This window comes from Phaethon lepturus, unplaced genomic scaffold (genome assembly GCF_000687285.1).
Source record: "Phaethon lepturus isolate BGI_N335 unplaced genomic scaffold, ASM68728v1 Scaffold54017, whole genome shotgun sequence".
In the NCBI taxonomy this organism is placed as follows: domain Eukaryota; kingdom Metazoa; phylum Chordata; class Aves; order Phaethontiformes; family Phaethontidae; genus Phaethon; species Phaethon lepturus.
The window spans coordinates 1-22,812 of NW_010553641.1; the positions used below are offsets into that span (position 1 = coordinate 1).

The following is a 22,812-nucleotide window of genomic DNA, read 5'->3' on the forward strand; positions in this document are numbered from 1 at the left end:
CAGCGTGAACGGGGCGGCTGCCCTGTTACCTGCCGCTTCAGTTCTGCAAGGAAAATGACAGGCGACTAAGTGCCGCCAAGGGCTCGAAAGACCTGAAGGTGTTTTCTTGCACCCCAGCACGGGCAAAACGGGTTTCGGCCGCTAGGTTAGCGTGGAGCCGGAGGAGCTGCTCGGGGAGCAGCCTGGGAACCCGGCGGTGCCTGCCAGCCTGTGGGGGCCAGCGCCTTCTAACCCGGGTGCTCTCTGGCTCTCGGAGCCCTCCGCCAAGGTGAGTACCTTGTCCTGGGCACGGGCAGATGGACTCACGGGCAGCGGGGCCGCTGACTGCAGGCTCTTCCCTTTGTCGTTGTCCGACTTCGGGTCCGCAGGTTAGTTTCAGAGTATCCAAACTTCCCAACGTGATGCGAATTACAACTACTGGGGAACTGAGGACCTGTGCAGATCGCCATCTCCATGACAAAATTTGACACATCCTGTTTTAGTGGGCGATGCTCTGAATAAAGAAATAATGACACAAGTTGCTCACGGCCATACAACCAATCAGTAGCAGAACAGGAGGCTTTTGGCTCCCATTTCCATGTCTAGTTGTGTTCGTGATTGGAACCTGTAGCATGACTTGATTGCTTAAAAACCTTTGAAAAAGTATTGTGCATAAAAATATCTTTTATGAAGAAATATATAGAACGCCAAACAAGATACGTAAAACCTAAGATTGTTTCACTCTAGTTACCACATTAAGGCACTTCTGGACTCCGGATGGCATTTGTTAATTCAGTTTTTGGGGAACGGTTATGCTGTGGCTGGTGGCATTCACTTCACTTCAAGGAATATCTCTGATCTGCATCTGACACAGAAAATGGTGGAAATTACAGAGGTGTGACTTGCAAAGAGCTTGCTGAAGTGGATGGGGACAGGCCAACACGTGGGGTTTGTCTCGGCTCCTCACAAACTGGATGTAACCCATTTCCCTTCTGGAAACCATCAAACAGTGCTAGCCTAGTACAGCAACCAAATGAGTCGTAGGATCACAAAATAATTCACTCTGGAAGAGACTGTGGGAGGTCTCTAGTCCAGTCTTCTGCTCACAGGGTCAGCTATGGGGTCAGACCAGGTGACTTCATTCAGACTGATCCCAAAAACCTCCGAGGCTGGGAACAGCATACCCCCTGGGTGCTTTCGCCAGTGCCTGGCCCTCCTCACGAGGAAGAACTTTTTCATTAGGCCTCCCTCAGCCCCTCTTCTTTCAGCTTGTACCCTTGTCCCTCCTCTGGCTCCATCGTCTCCACATCCCCCTAGGCCCTGGCTGGCTGCTGTGGGACCCCCGGAGCTGCCCCGCTCAGGCTGCGCCGGCTCCTTCAGCCTCTGCTCCCAGGGCACGTGCTCCTGCTCCACCATCCTGGTGGCCTCCCCTGAACTTGCTCCGGTGCATCCATGGCTTCCTTGCACTGGGGCCTAAAACTGGACACAGCCATGCACTTGGGGTCTAACGAGTGCCAAGGGAAGGGGACGACGGCTTCCCTTGTTCTACTGCCTGTGCCCCTCTTAATTCAGCCCAGGATGCTGCAGGCCATCCTCGCTGCCCGGGCACACGGCTGGCTGATGTTCAGCCTGTGCCTCCCAGGGCCGGCCGGTCCTTTCCAGCAGAGCTGCTCCCCAGCCCGGCTGTCTCCAGCCTGTGCTATTGCACGGGGTTGCTTCTTCCCAGGTGCAGGATTTCCATTTATCCTTGTTGAACTTGGTAAGAGTCCTGTACCGCCTTCGGGCAGTGTTGGGTGAGCCACCCTCAGCCTTCCAGAGCATTGTGGCTACCTTTGGGTACAGGCGAAGCAAGCTCATTTCTGTCTGCTCATTAGATCTACAGATGCCTTTGAGCTTGGTGACCATCTCCTGGGGCAAAATATTCATAAAATAAATATTTCTCGCTGACTATCTGGGCAAAGAATCCTCAGTGGTTTGGCTGTAAAATAGTTCAGGTTAGACAAGGAGTTGGGAAGGCAGCATGAAGCCTTTGAAACAGAAACCCAGGTGGGTGTGACCTGTGTGTCCATAGGGCAAGATGACTGATGGTCTCATTGAGGTTGGATGGCCAAGGCTGAAGGGGTCCTGCAGCTATTTAAGCAGAGATACAGTGTGATTTGGAGAGACCGTGGTGTTTGCCTTCCTTGGTTGTCACCTGAGTAAAACTGTACATATGCTTAAGGGTTTTGTGGGCTTGGAATAAACCAATTAATTATTGTTAGACTCCAAAGCCCCATCTAAATTTCAAGTCGCGTGCTGACTTTGGTGAGTTTTGGTTCAGTAGTTGTGTTCCAGCATGGTTTCTCATAAACACAGCAGTAATAGTTAATAAACATAGAAGGCAGCACTGTGCCTCGAGGTGAAGTCCAGAGGTGGTGCAGCCGAGGGCCGGTCGGTGACCCAGCTGCACGGCAGCAGCTTCCCATTGTCAGAGGAGGGCCAGGAGAAAACCACTTTGCCACCATTTGCTTACCTCTCTGCAGACCCTGACAGCATTTTTTGGAAGTGGGATATACTTCATGGTGGCTGAAGAGTTTCCTTAGGGAGGGAAGGGCAGACAGCGGCCAGGTATCTGGAACGTCTCCTAAGAGTAGTCTTTGCTCCCAGGTGGAACATGCTGGGCAGGTGCCTCTGCTGTGTGGGATGCTGAACCTGTTGTTTGTGGTCGGCAGCCTGTGGTTAGAACTGTTCTGTCTGAAAGCTAGACCAGTCTTTCTTTTTTATGTCCCCAGCAGAAACAGTGCAAGATCCAGGAGCTCGTTAGAGTGAGGAATGGCCTCTGTCAGGGGCAGGACTGTTTGTTTGACTGGCGTGCAATAAACTCCAGCTGTAACACGTGGCGTGGGGCTGTAATTCCCTATGACTCTCCCAACCAATAACTAAAGCTTTGGTGCTCTCTTAGATTATGTCTTTGGTGAGCAGTCGCTGATTTAATTGCACTGTAAATTATTAACCGTGAAGATTCGCTTTGCAAAACTAATGTCGCTAATGTAGGGCGCCTGCTGTGCCTTTGTCCTGATATCCTTTCGAAGGACTAAGAACGGTCTGAAAAATCATTGTGATGCACAGCACTGGCTCTGTACACGGTGCGTTGTGCACTGTAAGCTGATAAAACACGGGTACTGTTAAGAAATAATAGTGGCAATGATAATGCAATGAAAATCATGTAGAATACAGAGTTCCACGTGGACAGTCCCTTAGTTTACTAAAACCCTAGTCATCAGCTATAGCGTATTTTGTGTTTTAAGTACTCTGTCGTCTGCACAGCTGGACTCCCTGCAACTGCAAACGTAATTCTGCCCGGGCATTTTGGATTGATGTGTGCTTTACTTTGTCCCTCAATACATTTTTTGAAGTGAAATAAATCGTGTCTCTTTTGGTTTATACAGCTCTGTTCTGCTCGTTAATTTGTGTATTTGTACTTGCCTTTATTAATTTATTACTTTTGTTAATGGTGAAAAAAGAAGAGTTGGCTCCAGTGAGGGCAATTTGTTTTTCTGAATGGGCTGTTAAGGTGTTGCCCTGGGAGTGTAAATGATGCTGAAGCGGTAAGCACCCAGACTGCTGCTTGTCCCAAACGGCGGAAGGCCAAGCTGCCCACGCAAGGCGCAGCCAGACCTGGGAATGGGACGCGTCTGCCTGCCAGGTCCCGTGGCTGGCCCAGGAGTTGGGGTGCTTCTTTCAGGCGCGGAGTTTCTCCGGGGTGTCCGTAGAGAGCACGTGCTCCACACTTGTTATGTCTTTGATAGAGGGTGTGCCTGGGGTAGGCAGCTACCCGGCTTCGCTTCCTACTCTTCTGGTGATCGAGAAAGTCTTTGTGTTCAGATGACTTCACGGATGAGAATTATGGCTGGCTTCACCTGACGGCGGAGCTTCTTGGCACCTCTTCCCCACCTTGGCAGATCCATCTTAAGTGAGCTGCAGAGGTTTGCCCTGTTCCAGTAGAACTGGCTAGTTAATGAAAGGTATGTGTAAACTGGGGAATTTTCCTTTTTCCTGTTGTATATGGTGCCTCACTTCAAAATTCTAGTCAGGTGAGAAGCAGAGAGATTTTTGGCAGTTGACTTTTTGCTTTTAGAAATTTGAAAAATGTAATCTCTAGTATAATGTAAAGTGTATTCTTGTCTCTGATAGTAAGCAAGACAAAGAACATTTATTAAAAAAAAAGTGGATGTCCATTAAAAAGTTATTGTTAAAATAGGATGCAGCTGTTTCTCAGTGACTCTGTAGTAAAAGTCCTATGTCTGGAACATCACTGTCGAAGAATTTGAGGAGGTTGCTTCACTTGAATCAGTCTTGATTGGGCATGAATTTGGGGAACTCGGCTCAAATTTAGATGCAAGTGAGGGAGGATTCTGAGCAAATGAAGAAAAAAATCAGGAACAAACTGTGTACATCCAAGTATTCTAAATAACCTTAGGTATGAAATTACTGAACTAGGAGTGATACGTAGTCACTGGCTGGGATACCAAAGAAACAAATGTGATACTAATTTTGATAAGAGCTTCAAAACTAGTCCCGGAAACTACAGATCAGTCAGTCTAGCTCCTGTGCCAGGAAAATTGTCTGCAATTCTAATAAAAGGAGAGGAAAAAAAGAGAGGAGAATAAACAGGATAAACAGGCAGAGAAAAGGGATTCCCAGAAATATCCAGAAAAATAGTCTTTTTGGACTTAACTGTGTTACGACCGTAACGAACATTTGATATAGTACTGTTTTAAGACTGATGCTGCCCTTGGACTGGAAAGGTTGCGGCACCCGATCCGCTGGAGCGCCGGGTGGGTCTGATCCTTCGGTGTCAGTGGGATACTCCAGAGGGATCTGGGCCAAGCCCAAGCGTAGTACCAATATGTCCCACGCCCAGCTGAACTCGCCTAAACTCTAATCAGGGAGGGTGAACTGATCGGCTGAAATAAGCAGGAGAACTGGCAGAAGCTCCAGGGGAGCACAGGGCTGCAGGGCCAGCCCCTGCTTACTGCGTGCGGTTTAACTCCGAGTTCGGGTCAGTGCGCGGGGAATTCTGCGCGGCTCGTTTTCTCGACGACGGAGGCGTTCACCTGGGCAGAGAGCTCAGGCTTCTCTTGGCAGTGGGACTCTGCCACAGCCCACGGATCCAGCTGCATTCTTTCCAGTGGTTTGAGGGGTTTTGGTTCAGGCACAAGGCATTTCCTTATTTCCTCCCATACCCTTCTGAACTTTGAATTTAATTCCGCATTTCTGAGGACCAGCCTGTTCATAATTTAAATACGAAAATACATGTACAGAGACTTCTTTGAAACTAAAGTTGCTACATCACTGTGCTCAGGTGGGAGTTGCATTTTAACTAGTTATATGGTCCATGAAATATTAGATGGAAGGAAGTAAATGAGAAGGAATCAGGTTGGGTTTCTCCTCTGCCTCTATGTGCAATTGCCAGGTGATACCATAAGTCAATACTTAGCGCAGTTGATGTAATCTGGTAGTTTCAAATGCACATGCAAACAGTGGATTGAAAAAGTAATGTAATGTAGAACAGTTGCTATAGTACCAGTGTTTAATCAACATGCATAACAGGGTAAGCTAAATTGTTTAAAATTTATTGTTGGTAGGCTACCTGTGAGATTATTGTGAAACCCCAGATAAAATTCATGTCAATCCATGAACTCTTTGTTTTTTTGGATTTCTTTTTTTTTTTTTTTAATTGTTCTTTCTTTCCTTGAGTATACTTTTGCGCGTGGTAACTCAGCCTAGCAACAGACATTTATCTTGAACTATCCCATTGAAAGATATGTAATAGAGGTACAGTGGCATTTAAATTTAAAGCCAAAGGAAATAGAAGTGATCGATCTCTTGTTGTGTAATTGAAACATATCCTGCCTAGAGACCCCAAAGGTCAGGCTGAATGTATTATGCAATATGTATCTGAGTGTACACATTTTACAAATGTGAGTGGATTTAGAGCATTAAAAACGTAAGTCCACTGTCACTTACTGTGTTATTCATCCTGTTTTCCAGAGGGCGAAGTAAAAACGTTGTGCTAAGAACCATTAAATATCTATTTGCTAATTATGGATGCTTCAGTTTTTGTGTTCAACTCTCATATCTTAGGTTCAATTTTTGGAAGCTCTGGTCTTTGGTAGCTGCGGTGACTTAGCTCTGTTGGCTTTCCAGAGATGCATGATATTTCTTGGGTAGAGCAAGAGAGGACCTTGCTTGGATGGTCTGCATGGTCTGGTCCTCCATGTTTGTTGGTCTTACAGTTTTTCACCAATAAATGAAGAGAAATGCAATTTCTTCACTTTGGATTGTTCAATATATGCATAGAATTGAATCTTTAGTATATTGACTTGGGAACTGGAAAAGACTTGAGAGGTTCTTGCATTTCATATTGGACCCGTCTTTATTGCTCTGGATACGGAAGAGGACTTGTGCCCCGCTACATCAGGGGTCTTTAAAGGGCTGAGGATTACCAGAAGGTAGCATAGCCCAACTGTTCTGGCCACTACAGCAGCGTAGTCCCAGGAGTCTTCTTGACTGAATGGCACTTCAGAGCCGTTGCAGTACCTGCTGCTGGGTCTCTCGCATCTTTGGAGCACAGTGTGGCAAAAGAGATCCATGTCTTTAGCTTTGACCTGTGCAGGCCGATACTGAACTGAGCGATGAGTTGTGCAGTGTCTGTGCTTTCCGACCCAAGAGGCGCTGGGTTCTTGAGAGAGGGGCACTGTCTCGCACCGCTCAGCGGTCTTCTGATGCCCAGTTTGAATGAGGACTTGTTCCTGTCCTTCCAGCACAAGGCGTATTCTCCTCAGCAGGACCGAGGTGGTGAAAGGTGGCAGCTTGCTGGGTGCCCGAGCAATAGTGTGTCAGGATTCATGCAGACGGATGGGTGTGCTTGCTGGCCTTTTGCACAAACTCTTTGAGTACATTTGGTTTTTATTTAGCCTGAGCAAATCCGTCACACAGAGTAGATCTGATGATTTCTGGTAAAATGTAGTGTATTTAGAGGGGGGAAGAAAGACGTACTCTCATCAATGCGAGCTGCACATCAGACAAACTGCTGCCATATGGTGACAACCAGCAAAAACATACTGCAATAACATATGCTTTCTAGACTGTAAATACCACAGAAGTCATGAATCCTGCCCTGTACCAGCTTTGTGCAATTGAATTTATGAATATGTTTGTGGGACAAGCATTCTTGACTGTTTATTTAAATAAATATTCTAGAGTCACTGTTGTGTTTGAATAAATGGTCTCCGAAACAGGGCAGTTCCTAATCTTGCTGTCATGGAGTAGTTTGTGAGTTCTGTTGGTGTAAAGGCCAAACGGAGAACTGTTTTTTGAAACAGGCTTTTTTGTTCATGAACAAATTAGCGCTTGGCCAGGCAACATTTTAATAGACATGTAGCTGAATCCCAATTGAGAAAATGGTTCAAAACAGGAGGGAAGACTTGCGCATGTTTTTTGACACCTGAAATCAAAGCCACTTAATTTCCTGTGTAGGTGTTCCAAGTGATGAATTTGATATGCAGTCCCTCTGATGGGGGAGGTACCATAAAGAAATGAGTGGAAATGTGGATACTGAAGGAGGCCTTGGGTGAAAACACAAATAACTAGTCTTCATCAGTGCAAAGATTTGCAGCCAAGTTAATAAAGTGTATGCTAACTTTCAAGCCAGTGAAAATACTATGGAAACAGTGTTCTGTCCTAAAAGTATGCTTTGGTGCCAGCAGTTTCTGCTAACATAAGTAGACTGGAGAAAGCCATTTTTTTGTGTTAGATACCAGACAATAATGTCTCTGAGCTGGCAATGAAGAACTCAGGAAAATTCCTTTGTTTTGGTAAAGTCTGATAGGTGATATGCCTGGAGCCAGAGGTTGGACTAGACGGCCTCTGGAGGTGCCTCCCAACCCAAGTTATTCTTACAGGTCTTTGCAACAGCTGCCAGAAACTCTGTCACTGCTGTATCTACCACCAGCTGGCTGGCGGCAGAGGGAAGGGGAGCACGGGGTGCGTGGGGGCTGCCGGAGCTGTGCAGTGGTGCAGGCGTTCTGGGACGTCTCGCTCCCCGGTGATGTGCCGTATACTCCCGTACTTCCAGCAGGACCCTTGGCAGGGTGGCCAGGGAGCTGGGTCCGTGCCTGCTGGACTCAGCCAGGGATGCAGCTCCCAGTTGTGTGGCGTGATGCTGACCTGCCGAAGGTCAGAGTTGCTCTGATGGGGCTCTGCGCAAGCTGCTGTGGTTGAAGGTGTCCGTGCTCGCTGCAGGGGGTTGGACTAGATGGTCTTTAAAGGCCCCTTCCAACCCCAACCATTCTGTGATTCCATGGTCTGAGGAGGCTGTTGCAGGAGTTGTTCTTGGAGGAGACTTTCAGAGCTGGGCGCTGTTGGACTCTGTGCCTCAGTGGTAGTACGCTGTTCGGTGCTGAGCTGCTATATCTTACGTAGAAGTCACTCGTTTTTGGTACGAATCTTCCAGAGGCAATAAGATACTACCTTTACATAATCTAATGGGCATTTATCTGACAAAATGCTGGGCATGATTCATCAAGACAGCATTTTGTGAAGCAAACTGTCGGGTAGGTCTTTATAAGTTAAGCTGTAATAATCTGGCTGTCAAAGGGGATCATCTGTGTTGATTTTGTTTCAGATTCCTTGCAACCTACAATAGCCTTACAGACAAACACCTGGTTGGATATTTCAGCAATACCAGGATAAGACGACATCTTCAGAGATCAGGACTGGTGAGATTTAAAAGCTTCCTTTTCTGAGAAAAAAAAAAAATTCTTTGCTTCTTTTAATGTTGCTCAACCACTGATGGTTCTATTGTTTATTTGTTAGAGGTATGTGTTGTCGTTGGTAAGAATTTGACCAGCTAGCCAAACACGTGAAAGTATGCCGTGCCAGACCAGAGCCAAAGGATCGCACTGAGACTGGGGGCAGGTTTGCTTAATGCAGGCGTTTCCCACCGCGTTACCGTCTACCGTCGGTCAGCCAGCTGTGGCAGGGACGCAGGGCTGTGGCGCGCCAGGCTGCGCTGCTGCAGTCAGAACGGCAGACAGACAGGTAAAACTGAGCTCAGAGCTGAGCGCCGTGTGCCCGGTGGTTTTGGAGACAGTAGTGACAGCTGAGGAAATACTGTAGCTGGCATTGGGCACGTTTCAGGACGTCAAGGTCCAAGGGCCACCTGGGGCTGTGAAGATGCTGACATGGAGGCTGCTGGTGGGTGATGATTCCACGCTAGAAGTGATGTGCTAACAGTCAATATGGAGGCCATACTCCATAGAATATCAGCCTTGTGCTTCCACTGCACCTTCTGTAATGCAACGGTCATAATGTGTATCTGCGTGAAACTGGGAACAGTGGCTGACGTGGACTGGGGAGGAATGTAAATATATTTCAGAGCCTTGGCTTGGCCCTGAGTTTCTGCTCAGCAATGCAGTTTCAGTAAGGTATTTCAGATGGCACTGCGTTACTGCACAAGTACAGTGATGTGACAGCGTTTGTCAATCTGCTTGTATGTCACCTTCAGGCAGAAGAAGATACTTCTTGGAGAGGTTTTGATAAATTCAGAATGTTTTTATGTTTTTGCGCTATATTTCTTTTTGCTCATTGGAGTTTGCCTCTGCAAAATCTTTCAGTTTGAAAATATACAGAATCATATTGATTTTCTTATTTTTTTTAAACTGTGAAATCTAAGCATCTTTGGCTCTACTAGTTGTTTAAATAACTTCAGTGTTATTTTTCAAAGCTGTTTAATGGAAAACTCAAGAATTTGGTAAAGATGAATGTGCTGAATATTTTTAAAAATATGGATGCACTCTTAGGTGTGACTCTGTTTAGCACAGGCAGATGCAACCATTACGCAGTATGAAGGCAAGTATTTAATCCCCCTCCACTGTCTTGGGCAGTGGCTCATGAAGAGTAAGGCTGAGCCCTCAACTATTAGGAAATGCCACTGCAGCTCTCCTGCTCTCTTCATCTGGCTGATGGGGTCCATGGGGTCAAAGAACTACAGTTCTGTGCTGGCAAGGTGAGTTCCAGCACCCTGGCAGCTGACTGGGGAGAGAAAGTAGTCTTTCTGGGAAATTGCACTCTGGTTAAAAACATACTTTATTCTGTCTTCTCCTTTTTATTACGTTTTATTTGTTTACGGCAGATCTCAAGGAGTGGAAGAATAATACCTGAGAAAGAATACCGGCTAAATGCTATGAGGAGGGAGCACCAAAGATACGTACAGCAGTGCCTGGCTCAGGCCATATTTCATAAGGTCCTTGACATGGAGGTATGTGTTTACTAGTGATGTGTGAGCCTTTTCAGGTGCTTCCCTACTGACAGCCAGTGGCTGTTAACTCATACTGGACTGTTTTCCGTAGCTGTGCCCTCATGCTCCCCTGAAAGGCTCTGTCCTGCTGGGAAAAAGGACAATCTTTGTGCTTCTTGTCCCCGACATGAAACCTCCACTGGCCCCTAGTTGTTAACCCATACTGTTGTTAGAACATGCACTGTCCTGGCTTACTTACTGCACTTCGGCAGTCATCAGGTTGTGTGATGATATTCACACAAGGGCTAGTTTGCTTAAAAAAATTCTAATCAAAACAAAAGAGTTTGAACATGGTTGTATATCTTATCTGAGTATGGAATTTGGGCACATTCCAGTTACCTATCAAGAATGGAGTTGGTCCCTACAACTTTACGAATGCTTAGTTGTCCCCTTGCCAATGTTCATATACACAAGGTGTAATGCAAATCGATTGGATGAATAGTAGTTTTATAATAGGGCTCAACGAGGATAACGACTAGGGAGCAGGCAAGTGATAAGCAGAACAGAAGCAAGTGTTCTTACACTCACTGAGATCTCATAAGTTCCATTAATGAGATTTCTTTCTTTTACATTTATAGCGTCATCATCATCTGGAAATAAAAAGGAAACTTGAAACTCCTATGAGGAAGGAGAGGCTGCAGAAAATCAAGGTAAGACTTGAGTGCTACTGAGAACTGATGGGACATGGCAGTTTTGCCCTGTGTTAAATAACTGCTGTGAGTCAGGCCAGAGGTTCACTGAGCCAAGTGTCCCGTCTCTGATGTTTATGGAAAAAGTACAAGAAATAGGCAAGTAGAGGATGATCCTGCCCCAGGTTACTCTCCTTCCTCTCTCCAGCAGTCCAGGAACTTCCATACATGCACCTGATTCCTTTTGAATCTAATTATTTTGGTTCTGCAGTGTCCTTTGTTGTGGAATTCAATTATGAGTTGTATGAAAAGATACTTCCTTGCATTTCTGCTGTTTGATAATTCTGTTTGATGCTCCATTGTTCTGGTTATGAAAAAAAGTTAACAATTGTTCTCCTTTTCCAAGGCATTTGTGGTTTTATATATCTTTTTCATATTCCTTCTCAGTTTTCCAAGATGAAGACCCTCAGTCTATTGAATCTTTCATACATGAGCCCTTCCAGGCTTCTCATTACTGTTGCCATTTTTGTACGTTTTCTAGTTCTAATATTTCTGTTCTGAAATGGGAACCAGAATGGGATGAATAATTCAAGATATGTGTTGCAGTTCTTCTCCTAGTAATTCTAGACACTATCTGCTTATGACTGCTGCTGAGCACTGAGCTCACATTTTCAGTTGTTTGTCTCCCAACATGATATTTAGCAGAACCAGTGTGTAAGTAATGAAAAAAAGTTTCAGAAGTCTTCACTTCGGTGTCATGTAGGTAGAGCTTGAGTCTGTAGCTGTTGTTAGTGTCATGGAAATCCCACAGAAGTCAATGGTTCTTCTCCCCATGAAGTCACTTGGACTCATATGGGAAAAGTTCTCATTTTGGCTGAAATACAGTCAACATCATATTTCTTTATTAGGAGCCTGCATACATCGAGAAGAATGCATTGAGAAGCTAGATGTTTCTTTGAGCAGTTGAAAAACAATGTAAAATCTTCTTAATTTTAAGTAATACATTTATGAGCAATTAATCAGGTAAAGAAAGGAGGAGATTTTAATGAAAAACACTGATCATTATGGTAATTGCAAAGGCATTATTTGCTGACTGAACTCCTGCTGGTAGAAAGTCACCACAGTGGAAGCAGCGACTAAGCACCCTATCAAGGGATTCTGGACTTGGATAATTTTTGAACATAATGCAAACCTGCTTCCTTCAGTGAGAAGTGTAAGGGAGACGCCTGCAGATATGTGATCTCTATCTTTGCTGTGATGCCACACTGGGACACAGGAACCTGGCTGGAGTTAGCGGTGTAATTTAATTCTCAGCTCATACAGTCAGTGAATTCGGCTGAGTAGCTAATCTAAAAGGAAAAGAGAAAGACAGATGACTGAGCAAGGGAGGATGAGAGACAGACCTATCTATTTCCACAAGGGTTGTCAGCCCAACATGGGGCTTTTGAGATGAAAAGCTAGGGAGGGGCAGCAGTCAGAGCAAGGAAGTGGCAGATGCACTCAAATTTAGAAAAGAAAGAGACCTTCAACCAAACCAAGAATTGAGAGATATGCAAAACAGGCAGATGAACTGAACTTGAGGGGATCAGCAGCTGGGGAGAGCTGCAGGGAAATGAACCAGAGATGGGAATGTGTCTTTTCCCACGTCCTTCTCTCATTCCCCTCGTGATTTCCTTTCCTTCCTTCACCAGGTGTTCTGTCAGATCTAGGCAAGCTGCTAGTCATAGCTGTCCAATGAAAGACAGACAGAAGGCAAGTCCAACATTGCTGTATTTAGTACCTCAGAGACGTAAATTTCTGTATTTTTAGGTGGAGCAATCCAGAAGATCAGTGGAAGATGCCAGCTCTATGCGCTCCCCACATCCGCCACTTGGGCCAAGAAATCATTATGGGCTCCACCCTGTAGTGGCTGGAGAACCGTCTGCTTGCTCACAACTGGTGAGTTTCACCAGCTACTCCATATGCTATGATGTAAGCATGCACAGCTGAAAGCGTGCATACACATCTGGGACATCGGTGCTTGGTCTAGAGCATTGACTCCTCTGATTGTTCCAAGTTGGGGCCTCATCCTTCATCACTCGAGGCTGATTTCCTGTTTGCAGGATTGTGTCATTAAAGAGAAATTTTGCGAAGCCATTGTTGTAGGAATGGCACATCAGAACCTCCAAAACAATAGCTTTGCTTTGTGATAAATCTGCTTGAATCATTCCTTGTTATCTGCCGTGTCACCCAAGGTTAGGCTGGTATCGTACATTGTCAATGAATACTGTGGCTGTAGGCGAGTTTACATGTGTCGTAAAATCCTGAAAGCAATGGAGATCTTTTAGAAAACAGAGTTGAAGGAGTAGAATAAGACTAAAGCTCATTCCAGAAGGCCGTGCTTTGGAGCTGTGGCTCAGAAGCCTCTTACTCTCTGTTAACAGGCAGAGAAGGAATGTTAATATACTCTTGAAATATAAAGATACTAAAGTCTAAGGTCAAAGGCCAAATATATAGTTCAGTTTTAACTGGTTCTCCATTTCAATAATGATAATTGCTGCAGATTGAAGACAGACTTTCAGTCTTGAATGACCTTATCCTCTCCATACAGCAGGCACCTGGACCTGTAGTTGATTATAATGGTGGACATCCTTCTCATCAACACCGATCCAAGGAGCCTGCCTTTTCTAAGATGGTGAGTTATCTCAGTTAAACAGTTTTTTTTGGCTTTAACATTTTAACTTGGTATTCTGACGGGTATACAAAGAAAGGATGAAATAAAAAGTCAGAAGAATGCTCAGTATTGAACAAAAATAGGCATGCTTTTGTCATGCATTCTCTCAGTGTCCATGTGCTGCAGTCACCAAAACATAGCACGCTGCTACAGTTTCTGAGTTCATTATGTTTGACTCAAGGCTGCACTGTGAAGAGACAGTAGCAAAACCTGTATTTATGGCCAAGAGTTATTTTGGATGCTGCAGTTTTTGGATGTTCAATTAGAGATGCCTAAAGGGGTCTGGCTCTTTGGAGGCAGACTAGAAAATTTCATTTCCTGAAGGTACGTGAGAATCAATCATCACGTCCAAATATCTTAATCAGTGCTTTTTTTCTTCTTTATGATGCTGCTCTCCACTGGAAACTATACACTGAGATTTTGTAGCTATTTTCTTTTTCCTTTTCTAGACTTCCTGGCGACCAAATACAGCGCCAGGAAACATGCAACACCCATTTCGACTCCGACCACTTCGCAGCTGTGCTGGAGTAGGGTCTGTACCAAAGACTTCAAGCTCTAAACAAAAGCACCACGCACTTGAACATGATCAGCAGTTTGCCAGTGGGGTGAGGCCATATCTCATTCTGAAAATCATATAATTTTAGACACAGCTTTATAATACTGCTTTAGCACTGTAGTTCCCAGAAGTGTATACTGCAGGCAACATGCCTTCCAAATGGTTATCAGCTTTTATTTAAACTCTCCTTTTTAACCTGCCCTTAATTTTCAAGACATTGTCTTACTGGCCTAATGCTCAGTTCTTGATCACAGCGAGGAAAAAATGTGGTGACTTATCTTTCATAGTATAAAATCTCTCTGCGTGCAAAATTTTCTCCCTCTGCATAGATTTTCTGTTATGTAGAGAGAGAGGGAGCCACCTGGTTAACACCAGTAACTCAGGAATATTTTCACACAGTCTTACAAGTTTTCGTCTTCAGTTACAGCTGCAAAGTAGCAAAAACTTTCTTTCTTTTTTTTACCATTCTTCCTACTAAGTGGCACTAGCGGGTTCAGAGATTGAGAGCTTTTTGGAGTAGCCAAACATGATCTTGATGTGTACGCGGTTACTTTCAGGTGAGATTTGGACTTGTCTTCTGTTGTAGAAAAACATTATGTAGTTGGCTTTGTGTTAGGATTTCTGTGGGACTGGAGGATTTTGGAATGGGGCTGTGACCTGTACCACTGACTGTCAGAGGCTGTATGACCCGACCCTTCTGCTGTGCATTTGCTCTGTATTGTGACGGTCACCATCCTTTCTCCAAGAATTTGCTGGCACTGTCTATGTCTACTCAAATTAACGGGTGATTTAAATGGTTTCTTTAATGCTCGCTACTGACAAAACAGCTAAATCAGTTATAGATTATGAAGACGTGATGCAGAGCTTGGATCCAGACCATGCAACGTTTGCAGAATTTATTCTCTGGAGATGTCTTGCTTTTCATGGCCCTGGCCCTCTGTTTGCATTTCATCCTGAAGGAGGACTAAACCTCCTCTACAAATGGGAAAGAAGCATTTTGAGCCACATCTTGTGTAATTGATGCCAGTTGCAACAGTTGGTGTTACTGTTGGAAGATTCTGGCTGCTTTGGAATTTGCTTGCCTGCTGAGAGAACGCAGCAGTGCTGTGGCGTTACGCAGTATTCTGTCTGCTTGTGATTGGAACTCTGCATGGTTACAAGTAGTACGTGGTTTACAATGTTGTATATATCTAGAAGGGTGGCATTTTCAAGCAATCTGCCTGTTGCTTCGGAAATTAAAAGAAAGGGTTTTAGCACAGAAATGTTTTCATGAACAAAATTGAAAGCACCAAGTTAAAGAGTTGTTCTAGAAGTATGTGTGTTACTCAATGTGAAGAGCAGTCAAACCATGGTTAGTTCAATATGCTTAGTAGCTATTTTTACATAACCTATTTAACCTGTTTAAAATGTTTTTGCAGGGGGAGAGGAGTGGGTTAAGACTTATGAATTCAATGGAGTATGTGACTGGTATATCCCCGTATCAACTCCCCGTCATTAACAATTATGTGATACCAGTGCCACCTCCCCCCCTGAAAAAAGGAGACAAGAGCATAAATACAATGAGAAGTGGGATGCCCAGAGGGAGACGATTTCATCCCACCACTGCACCAAATGATGTAGAGCAACTTTTAACAAAGGTAAGTTCTCTCTGTCTATTTCTCTGTTTATATATATGTATATTACTTTCCTGATTGGTGTATTTATCTAATGCTGAAAGATGTGTATACCTAGTTTGCATAAAGATTCACTGAATTTTTGAAAGAAAGAAAATGTAAAACTATTAAAATATATAACTTCCACTCATCTCTCTATATACTAAAACACTTGGTGTTTTTCTTAAGTTGGGAGGAAAAAAAGTGCTTGAACAAAAAAACCATAGGAACTCATACTTAAAGCCTTCCATTTTAGTCAATCTGATCCTGCCTCTGACCATATCTAGTACCAGAACTTCAGAGGGATATATGAAATGCCTTCAGTGTATGAAAACTTCATCTGTTACATGATATCTTCAGCCAGTTTTGATTCCTGTAAAGGAAATTGTAGGAACCCAGGATTGGGAGGGACGATATGGGTCCTTAAATGTGGTCCCTGCAATTTTGGGCAATTCAATGCAATGGATTTTCAGTTAGCAATGTTTTCCTGCCCTTCTGCATATTACAAAACACTTTCCAATTTAAGCAGCTCAAGGCCTGTCTTAAAAGACTGGAAGCCTGAAGCGTATGCTGCACATATATGATCTTTGTGGTCACCTTTTCTTAAGAGTTGGAGGCTGAATGCATTTTTTGTGTATTTCCTGATGCAGAATTCTGGAGGATTCCCCAAGCCCTCGTTACGCAGCAACGCATTTGTTACCATGGTCTTTCTAGGAAAAAATGTGCATTTATCTCACGATAACGCTGATTACAGAGATGAAATCAAAGTCTATCAGCAGCATTGTGGAGGAGAAAACCTTTGTGTCTACAAAGGCAAGCTACTGGAAGGAGGTAAGGATAAAGAGTCAAAGGGTTCATATTGATTCTGGCAACATTTTTTTTTTTGCTAGAATGTTGATGTGATATCAAAATGATTTCAGGTGACCTTAGTCAGGACATATGCATTCAGGGATTTTTATACCATCTGCCTCCACACTAAATCTGGATCTACTGTTTCATGATTGGAAGTGAAGTTACAATTACGTTTGCAAATTATGGTAGAAGGAAGTTAGAGAACTGATTTAACAAAATACTGTAACTTAGATTAATATCGTAGAGAGATGTATGGTTAATAAAGTAGATGTATGGCTAATAAAGTAGTTGTAGCAGTAAACTGTCCTGAAGTAGGGGTTATCTGTTTGTGACTTGCTATAATACATCAGTGCATGTTGCTTATTATTCCAGAAGCAAAAGTACGTAGTGGGAGCCCTATTCCTATCTCTTTTACCTGAGTGTGATTCCATCACACCAGTAAAAAGTGTATTGTGTTCTGGGAAACTGGGAAGAGGAAATGGCTGGGAGATTTTCACTTATGAAGAAGAGTGATTCCACAGATTATACCCCTTGTTCCAGCTCACAGAACCCGCTGTGTTTGCATTTTTACTGGATATGGGACGATGGTGCAGAGATCCCTGCACTTCAGTCTGTCCCCTGAGGTTATGGGTGCACTGCAGTGTGCCCACAGGTCTGGTTAGAGTGTTTGTTGCAGCTGTGTCCCAGCTGTGCAGAAGATGTCCGTTGTGTGTGCTCCTGTTGCCCCAAGCCCTTTTCACACCTCTTAGGGAGCCTCCTCCTTAGGCTTCCTCCCCGCTGGTGTGCGCTCAGTTTGCTTTGGAAGGATACTATGGCTTGTGAGTAAAGGCAGTGCAACCCAGTCACCCCCGGCATGGAGCTGGGTAGCAGCCTCAGTGCCCGTGAGGCCTGGACGCCGAACAATGCCCTTGCAGAGTAGCCTGAAATGGCTCCAGAATCAGCATCTTTCAGCTGCTCAGTGTTGCTATGAGTAGGACCGTGTCCGCGCAGGCCCAGAGCCACTAACATCGCAGCTGTACCGATGTGGAGCCTGGCTTGCACCCTGCGAGGTGCTGCACTGAGGAGCGTGTGCATTACACTGCAGGAGCTCTAACAAAGGGCTGCACTGCACCATGTGGACACACGCCAGGAATCCTAAAATTTCTGTGCATAATGTACACTCTTGCAAGGCAAGTGGCCGAGTTAATTTTTTTGAGACGGGAGGCGCTGGTCGCTGTTCTGCTGTAGCAGAGAGCGGCCGACCTGACGATGTATTCGCTTGTCACAGGAGTGTCCAGCTTGGTGCTTCAGGGTTGGAGAGAGACAAGGCTGTTGTGTGGGGAGGAGGTAGAGTTTTACCAACTAATTATCACAGCTGAGAGCCAAAGTACCTGTCCTCAGAGAGCTGCATGCTTTGGTGGTGATGCAGATGAGATACAGCCATTACTGACAGTAAAGTGTAACCTTTTTCTCTGAACCCTTTCCTTTCTGTGATTACAGAGACCTTTCAGTTCGTCTCAAAGAGGCACCATGGTTTCCCATTCAGCCTCACCTTTTTTCTCAATGGGATGCAAGTGGACAGGTTGAGCTGTTGCTGTGAGTACAAACATCAGAAGCGTTCCAGGCTGGGAGGCAGACATGGATACTTCGGCTTTCTCAATGTGGAGGGTGCATCTCCTTGCTACAGGTATGGAGACGAATACACTTTGCTTACAAGGACTTAACAGCCCAGTTTTTAGAGAGTTTATCACTTGTTTCCTCTTTTTTCATCTTCCTAGCACCCCACAGTTCTGTAGAACTTGGTCTGTTTCCTTGAAATGTGCAGAATTGAGCTTAGCCCTCAGGGGCTCACATCCAAGGCTGCCATCAAAGCCAGCTACTTTTGTGCTGCCTCTGTAGTCGCCCTGTGGAGTCTGCACAGCAGCGGGCAGTGTTCGCACTGGGTCTGTCAGCCTGTCGGGAGGCTCTCAGCCCTTCCGCAGCAGTCGAGTACAGAGGAATAGGTGTGGGGTGGTATACACATGCCACTTGCATGTTTCTGGGGGAAGCGACAGTGAAATAAATACCAGGAGTGCTGCTGAGTTAACTGTACTTTTTAGGGTTTTCTTTGTGATTGTGAGAACAAGATAATTTATTTTTAAACAGCTCTGCCTCTAAGGTCGGATTCTCCTGTAATACCTCTGGCTGCAGAATAAGACAGGATTGAATGTTAACTATGTTTCAGACAACAAATCTGTGCAGAAGATTCTTGGTTTTGGGCAAAAGTCAATGCTGTGAGCAACAGCTGTGGTTTTGCCAAGAAGCTTTAATTTTAATAAAGTCTTCCTTTTGTGTGATTGTTAAGTCATGCCAGGCAAGTAAATGTCTGCACACACGGATAATTTTAAAACTTTTTTTGTTCTTTTCATAAGTATTTCTTAAAAGAGCAGCAAGCAGTTGGAAGAAGAGAACCTTCACAGAGCTATACTCTGTATTTTAGAAAAGGACAGAATTCTAAGAAAAAAAAATTCTACTTTATTGTACTGTATTTTTTCTACTCCAAACTAACACTGAACATGATTTATGTAAATGTATTATTTAGAATGTTCGAAGTAGTGAAAAGCATTTGAATTCAGAATGGGTATAGTGGCTATACAGTTTAGGAAATTCCCAAATCTCAGCTTTTGTGCGATTTCTAGAAAGATTTGAAGTGAATTTTCTGAATTAATATAGTCTCCAGAAATTGGTTAATTTCTTCCTGAGTCACCCCCACCTTCTATCCCCTTTATCCTTTTATCCTTAATGATATCTCTGTTTTCCTGTTTCTTGTTAGTCCGGCCAACCTTATCTGGTGACTAAGAAACATCTCCATTACCAGATTCTCTCCGTAAATGACAGCTGTTTTCACGTCTTACTCAGGTCAAATGCAGTTGTATTTGTTTGCTGTTTTGAGTATGACACCATGTCCACACATTCAATACCGACTGGGATTCTCCGTAAAGATCCCAGTTGATTTTCCCTTTTAGGTTAAGGCTTTGGTTCACAAAGAGGTGATGCCGCATTGATTTCTACACCGATGCTGTGATCCTTGCACAGAGAGTTTTCTGTTGGAGTAGGCCCACCGTTTCTGTACAGTAAAAGTGCTTCAATATCTCAAAGGTCCATGAAAAAAATACCATAAACAAATAATTAAAAGGTAGGACTCTTCAGAAATTTTCACAGTTACATTTTATGCCTGCAAAACTAAAGGATTTCTAGACTGAATGACTGTAGGATGTTTCAGCTTGTAAACAGCTGGAATGTGAGGGGAATTGCAATCAAGCCTTCCATAAAAAAAACAGTTTTGGTGGAGGAAAAGTTTTTAAGAGACAGTTGTCTTAGAAGAAAATACGGCTTTCCAGAGAGACTTGTGATTAGCTAAAGTGGAAGTTCCAGTTTCAGTTTCATCTTCTGCTTGCAGATTTGAATCAACGTACTACATACAGCGCCATGTTCTGACACTCATGGGTGGCTCTTTGTGTCTGCAGTTAATGTTAGTCAGGAGTAGGAACTCTGGTCTCCTACATGAGCCTCCTAACCATAAGGTAGAGAGGCTGTCACTCCATTTTATGCAAGAGAAGCAGTCTTGACAAATCATTCAAAATGCTTTGTTTTCCAACTGTTTGGGTTTCTGTTAGGTAGGAAAAACAGAACAGAAACTGAAAATAATTCCATTTCAATCTCCCTCTTCCCCCACAGTTGTTAAAAAAAAAAAAAATAAAAAAAGTCTGATCCACAAAGCCTGAGTTATCACTTTACTGGGTGTTACAGCAGGATCTGGATCAAGCACACCTCCGACTTGGAGCTTGTCTGCCTTTCTCAATGGTTATATCTTCACAGATGATGCTTGGTGTAGCTTGAAATTAATGGACCCTTATGGTAATTTTGATTTTAATCTGTTGATACTTTAATTGTCACCTTTAAGTGCAGACAGCATTACTCTCCTTCAAGGAGGAACTGCATGTGTGTTTGCGGAGCACTGGAGGACTTTAGGGTGCTTCTCCAAGTGAGCCATTACCAGTAACCTTGTTGTCTGAGTGGCAGTGCAGAGGTGGACAGGTACCTGCTCTCACTGGTGATAATGAGCTGACTAGCTCACTGTGTCTGCTGCCCTTCCAGCATTCACAGAAAGAAAAATGTGGTACTTCCCAACTCTCCTTGGTTTTTTACAGGTGCATTATTGCAATGGGTCTGGACAAAAAGCCATCCCTTCCCAAGAGAAAGATGGAGGACCATGAGGAAAAGCATGTGGGTTCCTGGAGAGATGGAGTGCACAGTAAGCCAAGTAAAAACAGCGTTGAGCAGAAATCAGGCAAAGATTCAGTGTTAATCATCTTACCAAGTCATGAAGCGAGTGTGGAAACTGTTGAGGATGAAATGGAGACCAGACAGGAGTACAGAAAAGAAGAAAGGAAAAAACTATCTGATCGTGAGAGTGAAGATAGTCAGGAAGACACCGGTAAAAATGGTACAGTGTTCCAAAACACCCGCAGGGGATGAGAAATGGATAGGATGATTCTGGAGAAAGTATGGGATTGTGGGCCTCCAACTTCGCCTGCAGCATATTCTCTTAGGACACGTCTCTCACCTTTCTGTGTGAGAAATGTGGTGATGCCTGTATCTGGGCAATAAAATTAGTGGGTCTTCTTTCAGCCAAGCAACAGGATGGGAGAATTTTGCAAGAGCCAAGAAAGTGAGTAAGGAAGGTCTGAGAGGCCGAAACAGGAGCCTGAGGTAGGTGGGAAAGCAGGAGGAAAGGGGGACATCGAGGGGACAACAGTGAAGAAGGAGGATGGCAGCAGGTGGAGGACGAGTAGAGCAGAAGGAAGAAGTGGGACAGCGTGTGGGTAGGGAGACGGTGAGCCTGAGGTGAGCTCGTAAGGGGGACATCAGCCTAAGGTGAATGAAGAGAAGATGGGGGCCATGGGGGCAGGGAGTGGAAAAGCCTCCTGCTGCCTGACGCGAGATGGGTGGGAGGGAGGGACGAGTTGCGGCGGGGGGGCCGAATGCTGGGTGCAGAAGGGGAGGGCGGGTGGGAAGAGCACATAGCAGCAAAATGTCAGTAAGATTTAGCATCAGAGGAACTATGCTGGTCTTTTCTCCTGCCTGTTGCCGGTGGGAGTGCAATGCTTTGTTCACCTACGTCTCTTTCCAGTCCCTTCTCCACCACACTGCCCCGGGTGCCGCGTACCGGGCACCTGCCCAAACCTCCAGCTCCCTCACTTGCCTGAGCATTTGCTCCCTCTGCTCCAGGTCTGCCAGCCCACCTTTGTCGCCTTCTCTGCTCTGACCCCGCTGGGGCTGTCGTCTTTTCCCCTTACCGAACGTTCCTGTTGCCTGTTGTAGCTGGCTGACCTTGCGCCTTTTGCTCGAGTGCTGTCTCATTTCTCTTGACAGATTTAAAAAGAAAGGCTGGAGAGAGGCTGCCCGTGCTGAAAGTTTGCCCAAGGGGTGTTTCTTGTGGTATTTGTGGTATGAAATGACGCATGGCAGCTCCAGCTGCATGCTCAGCACGTGCCGTTTCCCCAGCGCCACCCGAGGCCCGTCCCAGTCGCCATCGGGCCGCTCACGCCTCCGCCTGCCCCCGCGGGAGCGGTGGTGAGCTCGGCCTGTGCCTCTCGCTCCTTTTTACAAAGCCTTTGTCAGAGCACATCAAATTTAGAGAGAGATTTTAATCCCTACTTCCTATTTTTACTTTCCTAATTCTGCAGTGCTACTGCTCAGCTTCCTCGTTAGTCCCTGTGGATGTGTGTTTGTGGTTAAACAAGCCTTTTTCTTCCCAGGAGCTGAGCACCTTTCTGACACTTACCTAAGCAGGCCTCACTTCCAGTTGGGATCTCAACTGATTTTTAACGCAGAGAATAAATCTCCTTATTCCCTTAATTCCCTTAATTCTAATTGTCTGGGTAATTTTATTGTCTGTTTATTTGCCTAATCGGTTCTGCATCAGATACTCTTCATTTCTGTCCTTGGCATTCTGTCACTTCGGTACTTAACAGCACTGATGGAAAGAAAAAGAGGAGAGCAGTAAAATCTGAGAGGTGAGAAATGATGGCCACGAGGGACAGCTGGTGTGTCCGCAGCTCTCCTTC

At 44.8% G+C, this 22,812-nt stretch overlaps 1 protein-coding gene across 1 annotated transcript; it reads left to right on the forward strand.

Moving 5' to 3' along the window:
- Nucleotides 1–145: 145 nt before the first annotated feature.
- Nucleotides 146–21,220, forward strand: ERICH3 (glutamate-rich 3; the record flags this gene model as incomplete). Its single annotated transcript, XM_010291586.1, has 10 exons — nt 146–268; nt 10,157–10,282; nt 10,900–10,971; nt 12,760–12,888; nt 13,493–13,624; nt 14,113–14,268; nt 15,638–15,856; nt 16,522–16,702; nt 18,203–18,389; nt 20,893–21,220. Coding segments are annotated over 10 exons (1,653 nt in total), but the record flags the coding sequence as incomplete, so codon positions are not given.
- Nucleotides 21,221–22,812: the final 1,592 nt, after the last annotated feature.